The 16,279-nt window shown below is 42.6% G+C and overlaps 1 protein-coding gene across 3 annotated transcripts in view; it reads left to right on the top strand.

The window, feature by feature from the left end:
- Positions 1 to 16,279, top strand: part of pcif1 (phosphorylated CTD interacting factor 1) — a 153,970-nt gene that overhangs the window by 81,998 nt on the left and 55,693 nt on the right. For all 3 annotated transcript variants that reach the window (XM_048549792.2, XM_048549793.2, XM_048549794.2), the window contains 3 exons: positions 3,262 to 3,409; positions 5,951 to 6,034; positions 12,452 to 12,551. In XM_048549792.2, the coding sequence (XP_048405749.1) occupies positions 3,262 to 3,409; positions 5,951 to 6,034; positions 12,452 to 12,551 (332 nt within the window). The remainder of the gene's footprint in view (positions 1 to 3,261; positions 3,410 to 5,950; positions 6,035 to 12,451; positions 12,552 to 16,279) is intronic.

The raw sequence follows: 16,279 nt of genomic DNA, 5'->3' as shown, positions 1-16,279 counted from the left end.
GTGGGGTGGTACATGAGGATGAGGGGGATTCTATTTTGGTTGTTATTGTGGGGAGGGGGTGTGAGGGATGAGTTGTGGGAACTGCGGGAGACATGGTCAAGGACGTTCTTGACCACTGAGAGGGTGGAAGTTGCAGTCCTTGAAAAACAAGACATCTGAGATGTATGGGAGTGGAATGCTTCCTCCTGGGAGCCGATGCGGCGGAGGCGAAGGAATTGTGAATAGGGGATGGCGTTTTTGCAAGAAAGGGGGTGGAAGGAGGTGTATTCTAGGTAGCTGTGGAAGTTGGTGGGCGTGAAATGGATATTGGTTTCTAGGTGGTTGCCAGAGATGGAGACAGAGCAGTCCAGGAAGGAGAGAGAGGTATCAGAGATGTTCCAGGGGTGGAGGGTGTTGGTGATGTGAATGAACTGTTCCAGCTCCTTGTGGGAGCACAAGGCGGCGCCAATACAGTCATCAATGTAATGGAGGAAGAGGTGGGGTTTAGGGCCAGTGTAGGTACAGAAGAGGGATTGTTCAATGTAACCTACAGAGAGGCAGGCATAGCTTGGGCTCATGCCCCTACACCTCCCCCAGCACCCCCATCTCAGGCCCCAAGAAGACTTTCCACATCAAGCAGATGTTCACCTGCACATCTGCCAGTGTGGTATATTGCATCCGCTGTACTCGTTGTAGCCTCCTCTACATCGGGGAAGTCAAGCGGAGGCTTGGGGACCGCTTTGCAGAACTCCTACGCTCAGTTTGCATTGAACAACTGCACCTCCCAGGCGCGAACCATTTCAACTCCCCCTCCCATTACTCAGACGATATGCCCTTCCTGGGCCTCCTGCAGTGCCACAACGATGCTACCCGAAAGGTTGCAGGAACAGCAACTCATATTCCACTTGGGAACCCTGCAGCCCAATGGTATCAATGTGGACTTCACAAGTTTCAAAATCTCCCCTCCCCCTACCGCATCTCAAAACCAGCCCAGCTCGTCTCCGCCTCCCTAACCTGTCCTTCATCCCACTTCAAGCCCCAGCGCCATTTCCTACCTACTAACCTCATCGCCCCCCCTTGACCTGTCCGTCCTCCCTGGACTGACCTATCTCCTTCCTACCTCCTCACCTACACTTATCTTTATTGGCTCCATCCCCACCTCTTTGACCTGTCTGTCTCCTCTCCACCTATCTTCTCCTCAATCCAAATTCTGTCTGCCTCCCCCCATATCCCTGTTGATTTCAGAACTCCTTCCCCTCCCCCATTTTTGAAGAAGGGTCTAGGCCCGAAACTTCAGTTTTCTTGCTCCTCTGATGCTGCTTGGCCTGTTGTGTTCATCCAGCCCTATACCTTGTTATCTCAGATTCTCCAGCGTCTGCAGTTCCTACTAACTCTGGGGAATAGAGTGGGCAGAGAGGCACTTGGAGAGTCAGTGACTGGTAAATCCTGGCCCAGAACCATGGTTAGCTTTGTGGAATCACCGAAACCTAAAGAAAACCACATGCGACTAAAGTTTACATTGTTATTTTGAGTATTGTTCATTTTTGGATAATCTACTGTCTACACCAACAATTTAGGAAAATACGATTTCCTGATTTTCACTTCTTCCATTTGCAAGAGACCGCATTTTTTTTATTTTTGGTGGGCTATACATTAAGAAAACAGACACCGCTTTTACAAAAGGGAAGAATATGCAAGAAGTTCTTGCATTATTGGAAAACAGTGAAGCAAGCATAAGAAATTTGAGTCCAGACAGTTTAGCACCACATGTTGTGGGTTCAGGAAAGCTCACCATAGTAACAACCCTCTGATTTGTCCAGTTGCAACTTACTGTAGATGTTGTGAGGGAAATTCAAACAGAAGATAGGAGAAACATCCAGAAGCTGACTGTATTGATATTTCTTAGATCCCTTTCTTTGTAAAGTTAGTCTCTCCAGTTCTGTGTTAAAAGGGCAGGAAAGCTGCATTCAGAGACCTAAAAGAAATAATTCTAAAACCTGAAGGGAAACAAAAGACCCCAGATCCAACCAGTCAGTCACTGGACCAAAGATTGACCACTGCCAAGCAGATAATATTTTGCCATCATCAAAGAGTGGGGCATTGTGAGAACAATCGCAGCGCAGAGGTGATATACCAGGATATTACTTGGACTGGAGAGTTTTAGTTATGAAACTGGATTGGATAAATTGTTGTCTTCCTTGGAGCAGATGAGAATGGGGAGAGGTATGATTTGAGCTGTATAAAATTATGAGGGGCATAGATAGGGTAGACAAGAAGGAACTTTGCCCTTGACAGGGGGAGCATGACCAGGCTCGGAGATTTAAAGTAGGCAGCAGCAGGTTTAGATGGAACGTGAGGAAAACAAAAATTTGCACAGAGGGCGATAGGAATCTGAAACCTCACTGCCTATAAAATCGGTGAAGGCAGGAACCCTCATAACATCTAAAAAAAGGTGTTTATAGATTACACTTACAGTGCCAAGGCGTTCAAGGCTCTGGGCCAAGTGTTGGTAGAGGGGATTAGAATCGTTAGTTGCTTGTTTTTGATTGGTGCAGACTCAATGGGCCAAAGGGCCTTTTCTTTTGCTTTAGACCTAAATGAGACTGTCCAGTTGTTTGAAATAGTTTGGTGATACAGAGTTGCATTTTCTTGACTACTTTTATTTCTCTTCATCCACAATTTTTGTGACTTGAGTATTTTTCTTTGTGTGTCTGTTTGTTTGTGTGTGTATGTGCACATGCATTTGTGTGTGTTAAAGTTTAACAGGGTGAAGGTTTAAGTTATATAGTCATTAATTAGCAGTTAATTTTCCTTGTTCTTGCCATTTGTTAACAAAATCAGTTTGCATACAATAAATAGCTATTTTCTTCTTATTGACAAAAATGCTGGTGTGTATCTCTTTTAATCTGAATCAGGCAGTTAAGTAAATTGGCCTCTCTGGTAGTTTAATTAAATTTTCACATTTGTGGCTACTTTGACAAGAGTGGGCCTCGATATCACTCACTCTCGGAATCGAGTCCTGACACATTAGTAATGTGGCTTCTATTTTCATTTAAAGAACTGTGATTACATTGCTTGATTTACTCAGGTGTAAGCTAATGGGCCAGCGTGGGTTTCTATGTTATGGCTGGTAGGTCTTACTTTAGTTAAGGATAAAAAGAATTTTAATCATCCTTCCCATAATAACTTGGGAAACATTCAATTTACGGACTAGGCTTCCAGCTATTCTATATGAGAACCATCTTTGGATCCTGTTTAACTTCAGTTTGATTGCTCTGGCAGGGATTGAACCACCTCGTGACTCTTTTAATCGCTGGCTTTTGGAGCGCAAGGCCATCGATAAAGGCAAGGACCCACTGCTCCCCAGTGACTGTGATCCTGTTGTTTCTCCCTCTATGTTTCGTGAAGTGATGAATGACATTCCTATCAGGTAATAGAAATGTTCTTCTGTGATATGGGCCATGATAAATATATCTTCAATTGTCATAATGCATGTACTGATTTCACCTTCTGCTGCCACCTGCCCACCAAGTGTATTCTGCTCATCTTAAGCTTCGCTTCTTGTCTATGGTACAATAATGTCATATGTGCCTTATCATGCACCTAAACCAGTAAGAAAGATGAAGATTACCGACCCACATTTGGAGGTGAAAGTGATACTTATTTGGACGGCACATTGAATACTGTGTGTATTTAAAAGGGTTTGGTTAGCTCAGTTGGACTTAGTAAGACCACACCTGAAATATTTTGTGCCACTTTTGTTTCATTGCCAAAGAAGGGCCTTCTGGCCATTGAGGGGCTGCAAGAAAGGTTTACCAGCCTGATTCCTGAAATGGCAGGTGTGACATATGAAGAGAATTGGATTATTTAGAACTATATTCACCTGAGGGAGATCTGATGGAAACCTGTAAAATGCTAAGTATAGATGTGGTAAATGAAAAAAGCATAATCCCGATGACAAGGGAGTCCACAACCAGGGATCGTAGTCTGATGATATGGGAACTTAAGAACAGGCATAGGCCATTCTGCCCCTCAATAATTCCGCCATTCAGCCCCTCAATAATTCCACCATTCAGTAAGATCATGGCTGATCTATAACTAACTGTATATACCAGCCCTTGGCCCATATCATCCTTAATATCTTTGCAAAATAAAAAATTATCTATCTCAGATTTAAAATAAACAACTGATCCACTGTCCACTGATGTTTGCGGAAGAGCATTCCAAACATCTACCTTCCTTTGAGTGTAGAAGTGCTTCCTGAACAGTCTGGCCATAATTCTCAGACTCCATCCCCTAGTTATAGAATTCCCAACCAGTGGAAGTAGATTATCTAATTGACAATGTCTTTTCCTGTTAATATCTTGAACATGTTGATCATGTCACCCCCTAAAACTTCTAAATTCTAGACAAAACAAGTCTGATTTGTGTAAGTGATAATGGGAACTGCAGATGCTGTAGAATCCAAGATAACAAAGTGTGGAGCTGGATGAACACAGCAGGCCAAGCAGCATCTCAGGAGCACAAAAGCTGACGTTTTGGGCCTAGACCCAGAGGCTCTGATGAAGGGTCTAGGCCCGAAACATCAGCTTTTGTGCTCCTGAGATGCTGCTTGGCCTGCTGTGTTCATCCAGCTCCACGCTTTGTTATCTCTAATTTGTGTAATCCTTCCTCATAGCTTAAACCAAAACAGAAATTGCTGGAAAATCTCAGTAGGTCTGGCAGCATCTGTGGAGGGAAATCAGTTAATGTTTCAGGTGCAGTGACCCTTCTTCAGAACAGACCCTGCCTTATTACATAAACCCTGATATCCAGGCATTAGATTAAATTCCCAACAGTGTGGAAACAAGCCCTATGGCCCAACAAGTGTACACTGCCCCTTGGAGCATCCCACCCAGACCCATCCTCCTATAACCCACACACCCCTGAAAACTATGGGCAATTTAGCATGGCTGATCCACCTAGCCTGCACATCTTTGGACTGTGGGAGGAAACCTGAGCACCCCGAGGAAACCCACGCAGACACGGGGAGAATGTGCAAATTTCACACAGACAGTTGCCCAAGCCTGGAATCGAACCCGGGTGCCTGGTGCTGTGAGGCTGCAGTGCTAACCACTGAGCCACTGTGCTGCCCGTATCATTCTTGTAAAACTATGTTGTACTCCCTCTAAGGCAACTATATCTCTCTTTAGGTGTGGTGTCCAGACCTCCTCTCAGTATTTCAAGTAGGGTATATCCAGAATTTGTATAATTACGGCATTGACTTCTCCTTCCCTGAACTCCAGTCCTTTAGATGTAAAAGCCAACATTCTTATGGCTGACAAAAAAACCAAAAGAACTGTAGATGCTGGAATCTGAAACAAGAACAGAAGGTGCTGGAAAATTTAAGCAGATTGTTAAGGCTGATTGTCCAACTCAGTACCATGCCAGTTTGGTTGGCTAGCTGGCAGATTTGTGATGCAGATGATGCCAACCACTTGGATTCAATTCCCACACCGGCTGAGGTTACTATGAAGGACTTTCCTTCTCATCCTCTTCTCTCGCCTAGGGTGTGGTGGCCCTGAAGATAAACCAACCCCCGTCATCTCTCTTGTTAATGTTTCGGTGAGACTATGGCAACCTTTAATGTGTACATTTCTTGTCACCATATTAGAAGGGATAGAGAGGCACAGAAAAGGGTACAGAGAGAGATTTACAACAGTGGTACAACAGATTAGCAGGTATACGTATCAGAAGAAACTTTTCATGCAAGGTCTTTTGTCTTTGAATGCAAACAGAGTAAACAGTCTGTATACCAAGACCTGTATCAAACAGCAACTGAAATAATAGAGGTCTACTGGAAGGATCATGCCACAATTATTAAAGATTTTGCTTGAATACTTTATTTTTAATTTTTTAAATGTGACATTGCTTTCTGCATTGAAGATGGAATGCTGAAATTGACTTGTTGCTTTTGTACTTTCGTTGATAGGTTGTCTCGCATTAAGTACAGGGAAGAAGCTCGGAGATTGCTTTTCAAATATGCTGAGTCTGCAAAACGAATGATTGAATCCAGGTATTACTTTAAATCTGTATTTGGGATTACTGGCAAGGGCAATATTTATTGCCCATCTCTAATTATCCTCCATTAGGTGGTAGTGAGCTCCCATCTTGAACATCTGCTGTCCATCTGTGGTGTAGGTACACTTAATTACTCGTACTGTAGTAAATTCATACAACCTAGTAGGTTGCTGGATCTTTTCAGTTAAGAGTCAACCTCATTGCTGTGGGTATGTAGGGTAGACCAGATGACGGTGGTAGATTTTCTTCACTGAAGTACATTCGAGAACCAAGTGAGCTTTTACAGTCTGATCATTTCCTGTTTATTATTAGTGCCACTATCATTTTATTGCAGCATAATTATTTAACTTTAAGTCCTTTGGTGTCATTGTTTTGAACTTTTGTTTGAGCATTAGCCCAGGCCTCTGGATAGATAGTTAACTTAGAGGAGCATAATACAACATTCCCCTATCTCAGGGCCAACTTTTCAGAAGGACTGTCTGAGATTTCGTGGTCTCAGATAAATTCTGACAAACTCTGTACCTAGTCAGACGGATATTCCCTGCAATGCTTTCAGTCTCAATGAGAATTCTTGGTGACAGATATTCACAGACTTTGATTTTCATTGTTGGGTAGACTCTGGTAAGTCTCAGTGTCAGATATTCAGAAAGGCGTTAGGAATTCTTTCTGTTAGATATTCCAACAGGCTGATAATTCTCAGTTTGGGATATTTTGACAATCTGTATGATTTTTTGTTCTTTTATGTAATAAACATTGTTGTTAAAGAGCACCTGCCTCCTCCTGTGAATATATTTCATCGACCAACCTCCACTTCAAGCAATTACAAAAATAAACATGATCTAACAAGCCAATTTCATTCTGGGATATAACTTGTTCAGCATCATCTTAAGCTGGGATCATAATGTGCTAACAGCTGTGAAATCAATTATGTAGCATAACCACTACAATAATAGTACGCAGATTGATAGTAAAAGTGAGAGTAAAATAGTATGTGCTGAATATTTTTAAACCGTAGAACTTCTTCTTCTGTAGTTTGAAGACTGGCACATTTAAATGACTTGACAGTGCCAAAGGGATTTAATGCCTTGAGAGCTTATCTCCACTTTTTATGCAAATCCTTCTTGGTCTACTTTTACCACCGTAAGAGAAACTTGACCTCTCTCAAATGGCATTTGCCCTTTCCTATCGTATTCCTATACCTCTCCAAAAGGGTATTTTACTTCTCCAATGAACTCCAGTATGTTTAGACCTCCTGAAAAGTGTAAAGCTTCCAAGTCATGTTTTGGACATTTCAACAATGAAAATAATGAAGCAGTGAAGATCTGACTGGAAGCAGCTGCACTTTTTACACATGCAGTTACTTTCTTTGAATCATACCTTCAAAGTACAAGCACCCTTTTCCCTTCAACAAAAATGGTGGATGCTGGTTTGGGGATAGGACTTCTGAAATCTGGGTGCCAGCAACAATTTTTCTATGTTGGAGACGCATGTCTTTATTACAGAAATACAGGCCACTACATTATTGGACAGAAACTGTGGCAGACATTAGAAAAACTGATAAGGTGTTAATTAGAATTTTACTGAAATGTTATCATGATTCAGTGAACATTTCTTATTCGAGTTACGAACCCATGCAGCAATACAGCTATAGGACTTTGCTTCCAAATTTTACAGAATCACAGAAGTGTTATAGTGCAGAAGGAAATCATTCAGCCCTTCATAAATTCTACTATAGTTGAGAGATGGCTGTATATGTGAATGGAAGAGGGGAGGCAATTGTGTCTATAAAAATGTGGCAAAAGGAATTTGTCTGTACAGGAGTTGAGAGGGGACTCTGTCTGTATTGAAGTGGAGGGATCACTGTGTCTGTGCAGCAGTGGAGAGGAGACTTTCACTACAGGAGTGGATATGTGACTGAGTCTGTACAGGAGTGGAGGGATCACTGTGTCTGTACAGAAGTGGAGAGGAGACTGTTTCGCTACAGGAGTGGATATGTGACTGTTTCTGTACAGGAGTGGAGGGATCACTTTGTCTGTACAGAAGTGGAGAGGAGACTGTTTCACTACAGGAGTGGATATGTGACTGAGTCTGTACAGGAGTGGAGGGATCACTGTGTCTGTACAGAAGTGGAGAGGAGACTGTTTCACTACAGGAGTGGATATGTGACTGAGTCTGTACAGGAGTGGAGGTGTGACTGAGCCTGTACAGAAGTGGAGAGGAGACTGTTTCACTACAGGAGTGGATATGTGACTGAGTCTGTACAGGAGTGGAGGTGTGACTGAGCCTGTACAGGAATGGGAGTTTGACTATGTCTGTACAAGAGTGGAGTGGTGACAGTGTCTGCACAAGAGTGGCAGTGTGACTATGTCTGTACAGGGGTGGAGGTTTAACTGCATCTGTACTGGAGTGCAGAGGGGCTGTGCTTCTACAGGAGTGGCGGTGTGATTGTTTCAGTGCAGGATTGGAGAGATGACTGTCTGTACAATAGTGGAGGTGTGACTGTATCTGTACAGGGGTGGAGGTGTGACTGCGCCTGTACAGAAATGGAGGGGTGACTGTGTCTACACTTGAGTGGAGGAGTGACTATGTCTGTACTGGAGTAGAGGGCAGCACCCTGGCTCAGTGGTTAGTACTGCTGCCTCACAGTGCCAGGGACCTGTGTTCGATTCTATGCTCGGGTGACTGTGTGAAGTTTGCACATTCTCCCCGTGTCTGCATGGGTTTCCTCTGGGTGCTCCGGTTTCCGCCCACAGTCCAAAAATGTACAGGCTAGTTGGATTGGCCATGCTAAATTGCCGGTAGTGTTCAGGGGTGTGTAGATGAGGCTGGTCGCAGAGGGATGGGTGTGGGTGGGATGCTCTGAGTGTCAGTGTGGACTTCTTGGGCCAAAGAGCCTGTTTCCACACTGTAGTAATTCTGTGATTCAATGACTGTGTCTGTACAGGAGTATAGACATGGCTATCTGTGTACTGCAGTGGGGACAACTGTGCCTGCAGTGACATGGATGGGTGACTATCTGCATAGGAGTGGAGAGATGATTCTGTCTGTACAGGAGTGGCGAGGAGATTGTGTCTGTACAGGAGTAGAGAGAGTTCTGTGTCTGTACAAGAGTGGACATGTGACTGTTGTGTGTGCAGGGTTGGAATTGTGTCACCGTGTGTATGCAAGTGGAGAGGTGACTATGTCTGTGCAGGATTGGGGAAGAGACTGTGTCTGTACAGGAGCGGAGAGGAGTTACTGTGTCTATGTAGGAGTTCAGGTGTGACTGGCTACACAGGAATGGCAGAGTGACTGCCTGTACAGGGGCTGAGGGGTGACTGTGTCTTCACAGGAGTGGAGAGGAGACTGTGTCTGTACAGAAGTGGAGGTGTGACTGCGTCTGCACAGATGTGTACAGGGGACTGTGTGTGTCTGGGCGTGGAGAGCACATTGTGTCTATGCAGGAATGCACTTGTGATTGTGTACGTACTGGATTGGAGGTGTGACTGTGTCTGTGCAGGAGTGGAGAGGGGTCTGTGCCTGTCCAGGGTTGGGGAGGAGACTGTGTCTGTACAGGAGTGGAGAGGAGATTATGTAGAGGAGTGAAGAGGTGACTGTAGAGAAGTGGCGAGGTGATTGTATCTGTCCAGGAGTAGAGGTGTGACTGTGTCTGTACAAGAATGGAGGAGTGACTGTATCTTTGCAGGAGTATAGAAATGGCTGTCTGTGTACAGCAGAGGGACAACTGTGCCAGCGGTGACATGGATGGATGACTATCTGCATAGGAGTGGAGAGGTGACTCTGTCTGTACAAGAGTGGCGAGAAGGCTGTATTCAGACAAGGGTGGAGAGTTACCTATATGTTTATAGGAGATGACTGAAAATAAGTGTAAAGGTGACTGTGTCTTTACAGAAATGGAATGTTGGCTATTTCTGCACAGGAGTGGAGAGGTGACAATGCATGTAAAGGATTGGACATTTTACTATGTCTGCACAGAAGGTGATCGTAAGGTACAGGGGTGCAATTAGGTTATTTGGCCCATTAGGTTTTGTCATACCATTGAATGAAATCATGCTGATTTAGTACTTCTTAAAACCACTTGCCATCTTTTCTGATTAAAAATCAGTCTGTCTCAATTTTCAATACACTTAATGACTAGTCCCTACAAACCCCTGCAACAAAGTTCCTTCATCTAGATCACTAATGTATAAAATGAAAGGTTGTGGTCCCAATTTGGACCCTTGCATAGCATCACTAGGCAAATCATAGCACGACTCATGCACTTAATGGTAAAGTCCTGGGGAGAGTTGCCGAACAAAGAGATCTTGGAGTGCAGGTTCATAGTTACTTGAAAGTGAAGTCGTAGGAAGATAGGATGTTGAAGAAAGTATTTGGTATGTTTGCCTTTATTGGTCAGTGCATTGAGTATAGGATTTGGGATATCGTGTTGCGGTTGCACAGGATATTAGTTAGGCCAGTTTTGGAATACTGCGTTTAATTCTGGTCTCCCTGCTATAGGAAGGATGTTGTGAAAATGCAATGGCTCAGAAAAGATTTACAAGGATGTTGCCAGGCTTGGAGGGTGTGAGCTATAGGGAGAGCCTGAATAGACTGGGGCTTATCGTCCTTGGAGTGTCGGAGGCTGATGGGTGACCTTATAGAGGCTTATAAAATCATGAGGGGCTCGGATAGGGTAAGTAGACAATGTATTTTCCATAGGGTGCAAAGTCCAATACTAGAGGGCATAAGGTTAAGGTGAGAAGAGAATGATTTAGAAGGGACTTAAGGGGCAGCATTTTCACACAGAGGGTGGTGTGTGTATGGCATGAGCTGCTAGAGGAAGTGGCGAAGGCTGGTACGGTTACACCATTTAAAAGGCATCTGAATGGGTATCTGAATAGGAAGGATTTTCAGGGCTATAGACCACATGTTGGCAAATGGGACTAGATTCACTTAGGAAATGTGGTCGGCATGAACATGTTGGACTGAAGGATCTGTTTCCATGCTGTACATCTCTAAGAATCTTTGTAGACACTTTTTGTCATTCTCACAATTTCCTGTTTTGTTGTCACCTGCAAATTTGTTGATAATACATTCTCTTCCCTGTGGAGCACGCCTTCATTGTAATTTTGCTGGAATTTGGTCAGGGCTCATAGACTTTGCAGTGTCCAGTGCTTTCAGTGTTTCTTGATGTCACATGGAGTTAATTGATTTGGTTGAAGACTCGCATTTGTGTTGCTGGGGACAACAAGAGATGCTGAGATGAATCACCTGGCATTTCTGGCTGAAGATTGTTGCAAGTGCTTCATCCTTGTCTTTTGCAAGCGTCACTGTAAATGTGGTTATTTATGGAGCATCCGCCTCCTATTAGTTGTCTAACTGGACACTTCTATTCATGACTGGATGAGGTAGGGCAGTAGAGCCTATATCTGATCCATTGATTGAGGGTCTGTTTAGCCCCATGTGTGCTGCTTCTGTTGTTGGGCACACAAGCTTTCCTTTCTAGTTTGATGCCTCATTTTTAGATTTGCTTGGTGCTACTCCTGGCATTTCGTTCTGCAGTCGTCATTGAATTAAATTGAGAGAAATAAAATACTACAAGGTTATGCACAGTTGTTGAATATAGTTCTGGTGCTGCTGATGGCCTACAGTACTTCAAGAATGTTCAAGTTGAGTTGCCAGATCTGTTCAAAATATGTCTGATTTAGCACAGTGGTCATACCTCACAACACGATTGAGGGTGTCCTTAATGTGAATATGGGACTTAGTCTCCATAAGGAATGTCCGATAGTGACTGCTAAGGATACTGTCATAATTGGATGTATTTTTTGCAGATGAATTGCTGAGAACAAAGTCAAATAGATTCTTAGATAACAAGGTATAGAGTTGGATGAACACAACAGGCCAAGCAGCATCAGAGGAGCAGGAAAGTTCACGTTTTGGACCTGGACACTTCTTCAAAAAACAAAGTCCAGAGAGTGGTTCCATTGAAAGAAGAGCTGTGTATTCACTTGAGTGAGAGTGATGGGGAGGAACACAGTTCTAACTTCCTTGCTATTGTTTGATTTTACGTCAAAATAGTTGGCACTTTGCTGGACGGAAATGGATGCCTGCATGACACCGATCAGGCAGTGGATCTCTCTTACCATGGTTCAGAAACCTGTAAAATGTAGCTATAAGTTTGTACACATCAGATAATGGGCTGGTCAGTCAAATCACGAATGTAAATTTGTTTGTCTTGGAATTTTTCCCAAAACCTGTTGAAGATGGTTGATTGAATAGATAGAATAACAATCAAAAATGTGACAAAGAGTCTGCAAAGTTCAGGCCATCTGGGCCATCCTGTCTGATCACATTGCATAGTCAGCAAATCCTTGTCACTCAGCAGTAAGACTGTGCCTGTCTTTCCTGACTAACTGTTGTTCTTCCTCAGAAATGCTACCCCAGATGTCAGGAAAACTGTGAAGTGGAATGTTGAAGATACTTTCAACTGGCTACGAAAAGAACCATCTGCTACAAAGGAAGATTACATGGTATGGGAAACATTACAAGAAAACAGGAATATGGTAGTGTCAAGTGAATGATGGGCAGTTTAGAGGATCAATGATCTGGTTAGGATACAGTGATTAGAAAACAGTGGTTGAGTCTAGGATAATGTGCCTGGGCCTCTGATATGAGGTAGAGTTAGGTGAATGATGGCTAGTCTGGGGAACAGTGCCTGGATTAAGGTAATAATGGCTGGACCAGGATGTGATGACCAGGCCAGGGAACCTGTGGAATGATGGAGAGGTCAGGGAATACTGGTCAGATCTGAGGAAAACATATAGCAATAGACTAGTCAGAGAATGGTTAAAGGATAACGAAAATTGTAAGGGGACAATTTCACAATAAAGATTATACAATAAATATGCTTTTGATAGTAGAGAACTTGAGTACTTTAGAAAAAAAGATACATTTTGTCAGAGCTTTTTGTCTTGCATGCAGAAGACTTCCTTAAAAATTTGTGTCGCACAGTATCAGTCATAGATAAGATAGAATATAAAGGGGCATCACTTTGTCTGTCTTTGGCAGCCCATACACATGTGGCAACAGTAAGGATAAACCCTAACATTTACATCATCAGCAGCATGTTCATCTTACACTAGTCCAACAAGCATTTTTCAGCATGTTTTGGGGAATCCTTCTTCAGAGAATCCTTCTACAGAGATGTAAATAGAAAAAAGGCTAATAAAAAAAGGATTAAAGCCAGTTAGGGACCATAAAGGAGATTTACACATGAAAGTAAGAAGCTTGGCTGTGGTGTTAAATTTATACTCTACATCTGCCTTTACTAAGGAGGTAGGTACTACCTAGGCCATGGTGGCAGAGGAGGAGACTGTGCCACTAGATGTGTACAAAATTAATCAGGAAGGAGTATTGGATAGACTGTTGGTGCTTAAAGTTGACAAAGGACCGGAACTGGATGAGATGTAGCCAAGGGTGCTGAAGGATGTGAGAGTGGAATTTGCAGGAGCACTTCTGTCTTGCCTTGACTCAGGAGAAGTTCCAAAGGACTGGAGAACTGTAGACAATTGATTCTTGTTCTTAAAATGTTGTAAGGATGATCTCAGCAATTATAGACCAATCAGTTTAACTTCAGTGGTGGGGAAGTTTCTAGACAGAATTATTTGAGATAGAACTTGTACTCACATTGAAAAATGTGGATTGATTAGGAAGAACCAGAATGGAATTCTAAATAGAAACTAACTTGCTAGAGTTTTTGGAGAAATAAAAACAGTGTTGATAAGGCTAATGCTTTTGAAATGGTGTACGTTAAACTTGAAATGACATTCAATATGATACCACACAACAGACTTGTGAGAAATGTTATAGCTTGGCAAATGGAATTAATTGGTTGGTAAAGACATAATGGGCCACAGGTTCTGTTCCTGTGCTCTACCATTCTATGTTCTGGAATAAAAGTGACAGCATGTCTCTTATTACTCAGTCAGTTTGGTATCCACGTGCTGTCACTTTTATTCCAGAACATAGAATGGTCAATGGATATTTTTCAGGCTGGAGGAAGGGCTTGTAGTGGAGTTCTCCAGGGTTTTGGGTATGGGACCCTTGCTTTCCCTGATCTAAGTCCTGGTGTGTAGGAGATAGTTTCAAAATTTGTGAGAGATATGTCATTTGGAAGCATTGTACGCTGAGAAGGACAATGTAGAACTCCAAAAGAACAGAGACAAGTTTGTGGTTTGCTAGATGATGTTCACTGGCGATCATTTTGGAAGAAGAACATAGACAGACAATACAAAATAAGAGGTACAGGAACAGAGAGGCCTTGTCAGCGTTTCTTCTAATTTTCTGACTGGCTGCACAGACCTTTAAGGCCTTTGCACAACAGTGACTTGTGGAACCAGAAGTCAATTCTGCGAGTGGCATGTTGATGCCAGTGGACCTGATGTGTGTGTGCACAGATCACTAAAAGTGACAGGACAGGCAGAGAGAACAGTTAATAAAGCATACAATATCCTGGGCTTTATTAATAGGGGCATAGAGTGCAAGAGCAAAGAGATTATGCTGAACTTGTTAGACCTCAGACAGAGCATTGTGTACAGTTATGTGTGCCATACTTTAGGAAAGGACCACCCTGGAAAGAGTTTGGAAGAGAACCATTTACAAGAATAGTTCCAGGGATGAGTAAGTTCAATTATGAGGATAGATTACAGAGATTTGATTGTTTTCCTTTGAGAAAAGAAAGCTGAGGAGATTTGATAGCAGTTTTCAAAATCATGAGAGGACTGAGGAGTGGCAGATGGAGTCCAACTTAGATAAATTTGAGGTATTGCATTTTGGAAAGGCAAATCAGGGCGGGACTGAAACACTTAATGTAGGGTCCTGCGGAGTGTTGCTGAACAAAGAGACCTTGGGGTGCAGGTTCATAGTTCCTTGAGGGTGGAGTCACAGAAACATAGGTTGGTGAGGAAGACATTGGTACAATTGCATTTATTGGTCAGTGCATTGGATATAGAATTGGGGAGGTCATTGTTGTGGCTGTACAGCACATAGGTTAGGCCACTTTTGGAAGACTACATTCATTTCTGCTCTCCCTACTAAAGGAAAGATGTTGTTTTACTTGAAAGGTTGCAGAAAAAATTAACAAGGATGTTGCCAGGGTTGGTGGGTTTGAACGATAGGGAGAGACTGAATTGTCTGGGGATAAATCAAGAACAAGATTTAAAATGATTTGCAAATGAAGAAAATAAGTTCTGAGAAAAGAAAACTTCTTCATACAAGAGTGGTTTGGGGCCTGCAATAAAAGTCAGAAGATGCTTGAAAAATTCAGAGAAACAGAGTTAAAGTTTGCAATCTGTTAAAATTCTTCCTCAGAACTGTCTCAGACTTGACAGATTAAGCCTGCTTTTCTGTCCATTGATGCTGCCAGAGCGGTGACAACCAATTTTAAGATTAAGATTGTCATTTGGGTTTGCAGTGAGGCCCACTTGCGCTTTGTGAGAAGCTTAATATTTAAAGTAAGGCCTTGGTTTTTGCAAACAGACGCTACTTTTTCAACTCAGCAAAATAGATGACACCCATTTTCTGGTTCAATCCTCAGACCAATGCCCTGATCAGTTAGAGTGAATCTGCACGTTTGAAATTTAAACAAAGCTTGTTAGTCATCATCTAACTGGTGCATTCACTGCAGTGACATTCTACCAGTCAGAGTCCATTTGCCAGTCAACGAATACTGTCTTCCTCGTACATTATAAAGTGTTATCCCCATTTATGTCATTATTTTTGTGAATGTAATGATGAGTGTAAAATAAGGAACTTCCTAAAGTTTGTCTTTTTTTCAACGATTGTATAATAGTTCTTTGAAGTAACAGAGGATAGGACAGGACATATGGACTTTCAAAAGGCACATGATCATGTACCAGACAATACACTTATTCACAAAATTGTAGCCCATCTGATTAAAAGGTCATTGATACTGTGGATACAAAATTAGGCATGGGGCAGGAAGAAGAGAATATTGAGGAATCATACTTTTTCAGACTCAAATGAAATATGCAGTGGTTTCCCCAAGGACCTCTGCTCTTTTTGCCATATGGTAATGACCTGTTTTTGGATATGCAAGGTATAATTTCAAATCCTTGCAGACAAACAAAAAGAAAATCAATGGAAGGCTATGCCTCCTAATCCTAAATACCCAAGTGAACAAAGAACAAAGAAAATTACGACGCAGGAACAGGCCCTTCAGCCCTCCAAGCCTGTGCCG

Source organism: Stegostoma tigrinum, chromosome 19 (assembly GCF_030684315.1).
Source record: "Stegostoma tigrinum isolate sSteTig4 chromosome 19, sSteTig4.hap1, whole genome shotgun sequence".
Lineage (NCBI taxonomy): Eukaryota > Metazoa > Chordata > Chondrichthyes > Orectolobiformes > Stegostomatidae > Stegostoma > Stegostoma tigrinum.
The sequence above is the reverse complement of the archived record's forward strand: the minus strand, read 5'-3'. Positions and strand labels throughout refer to the sequence as shown.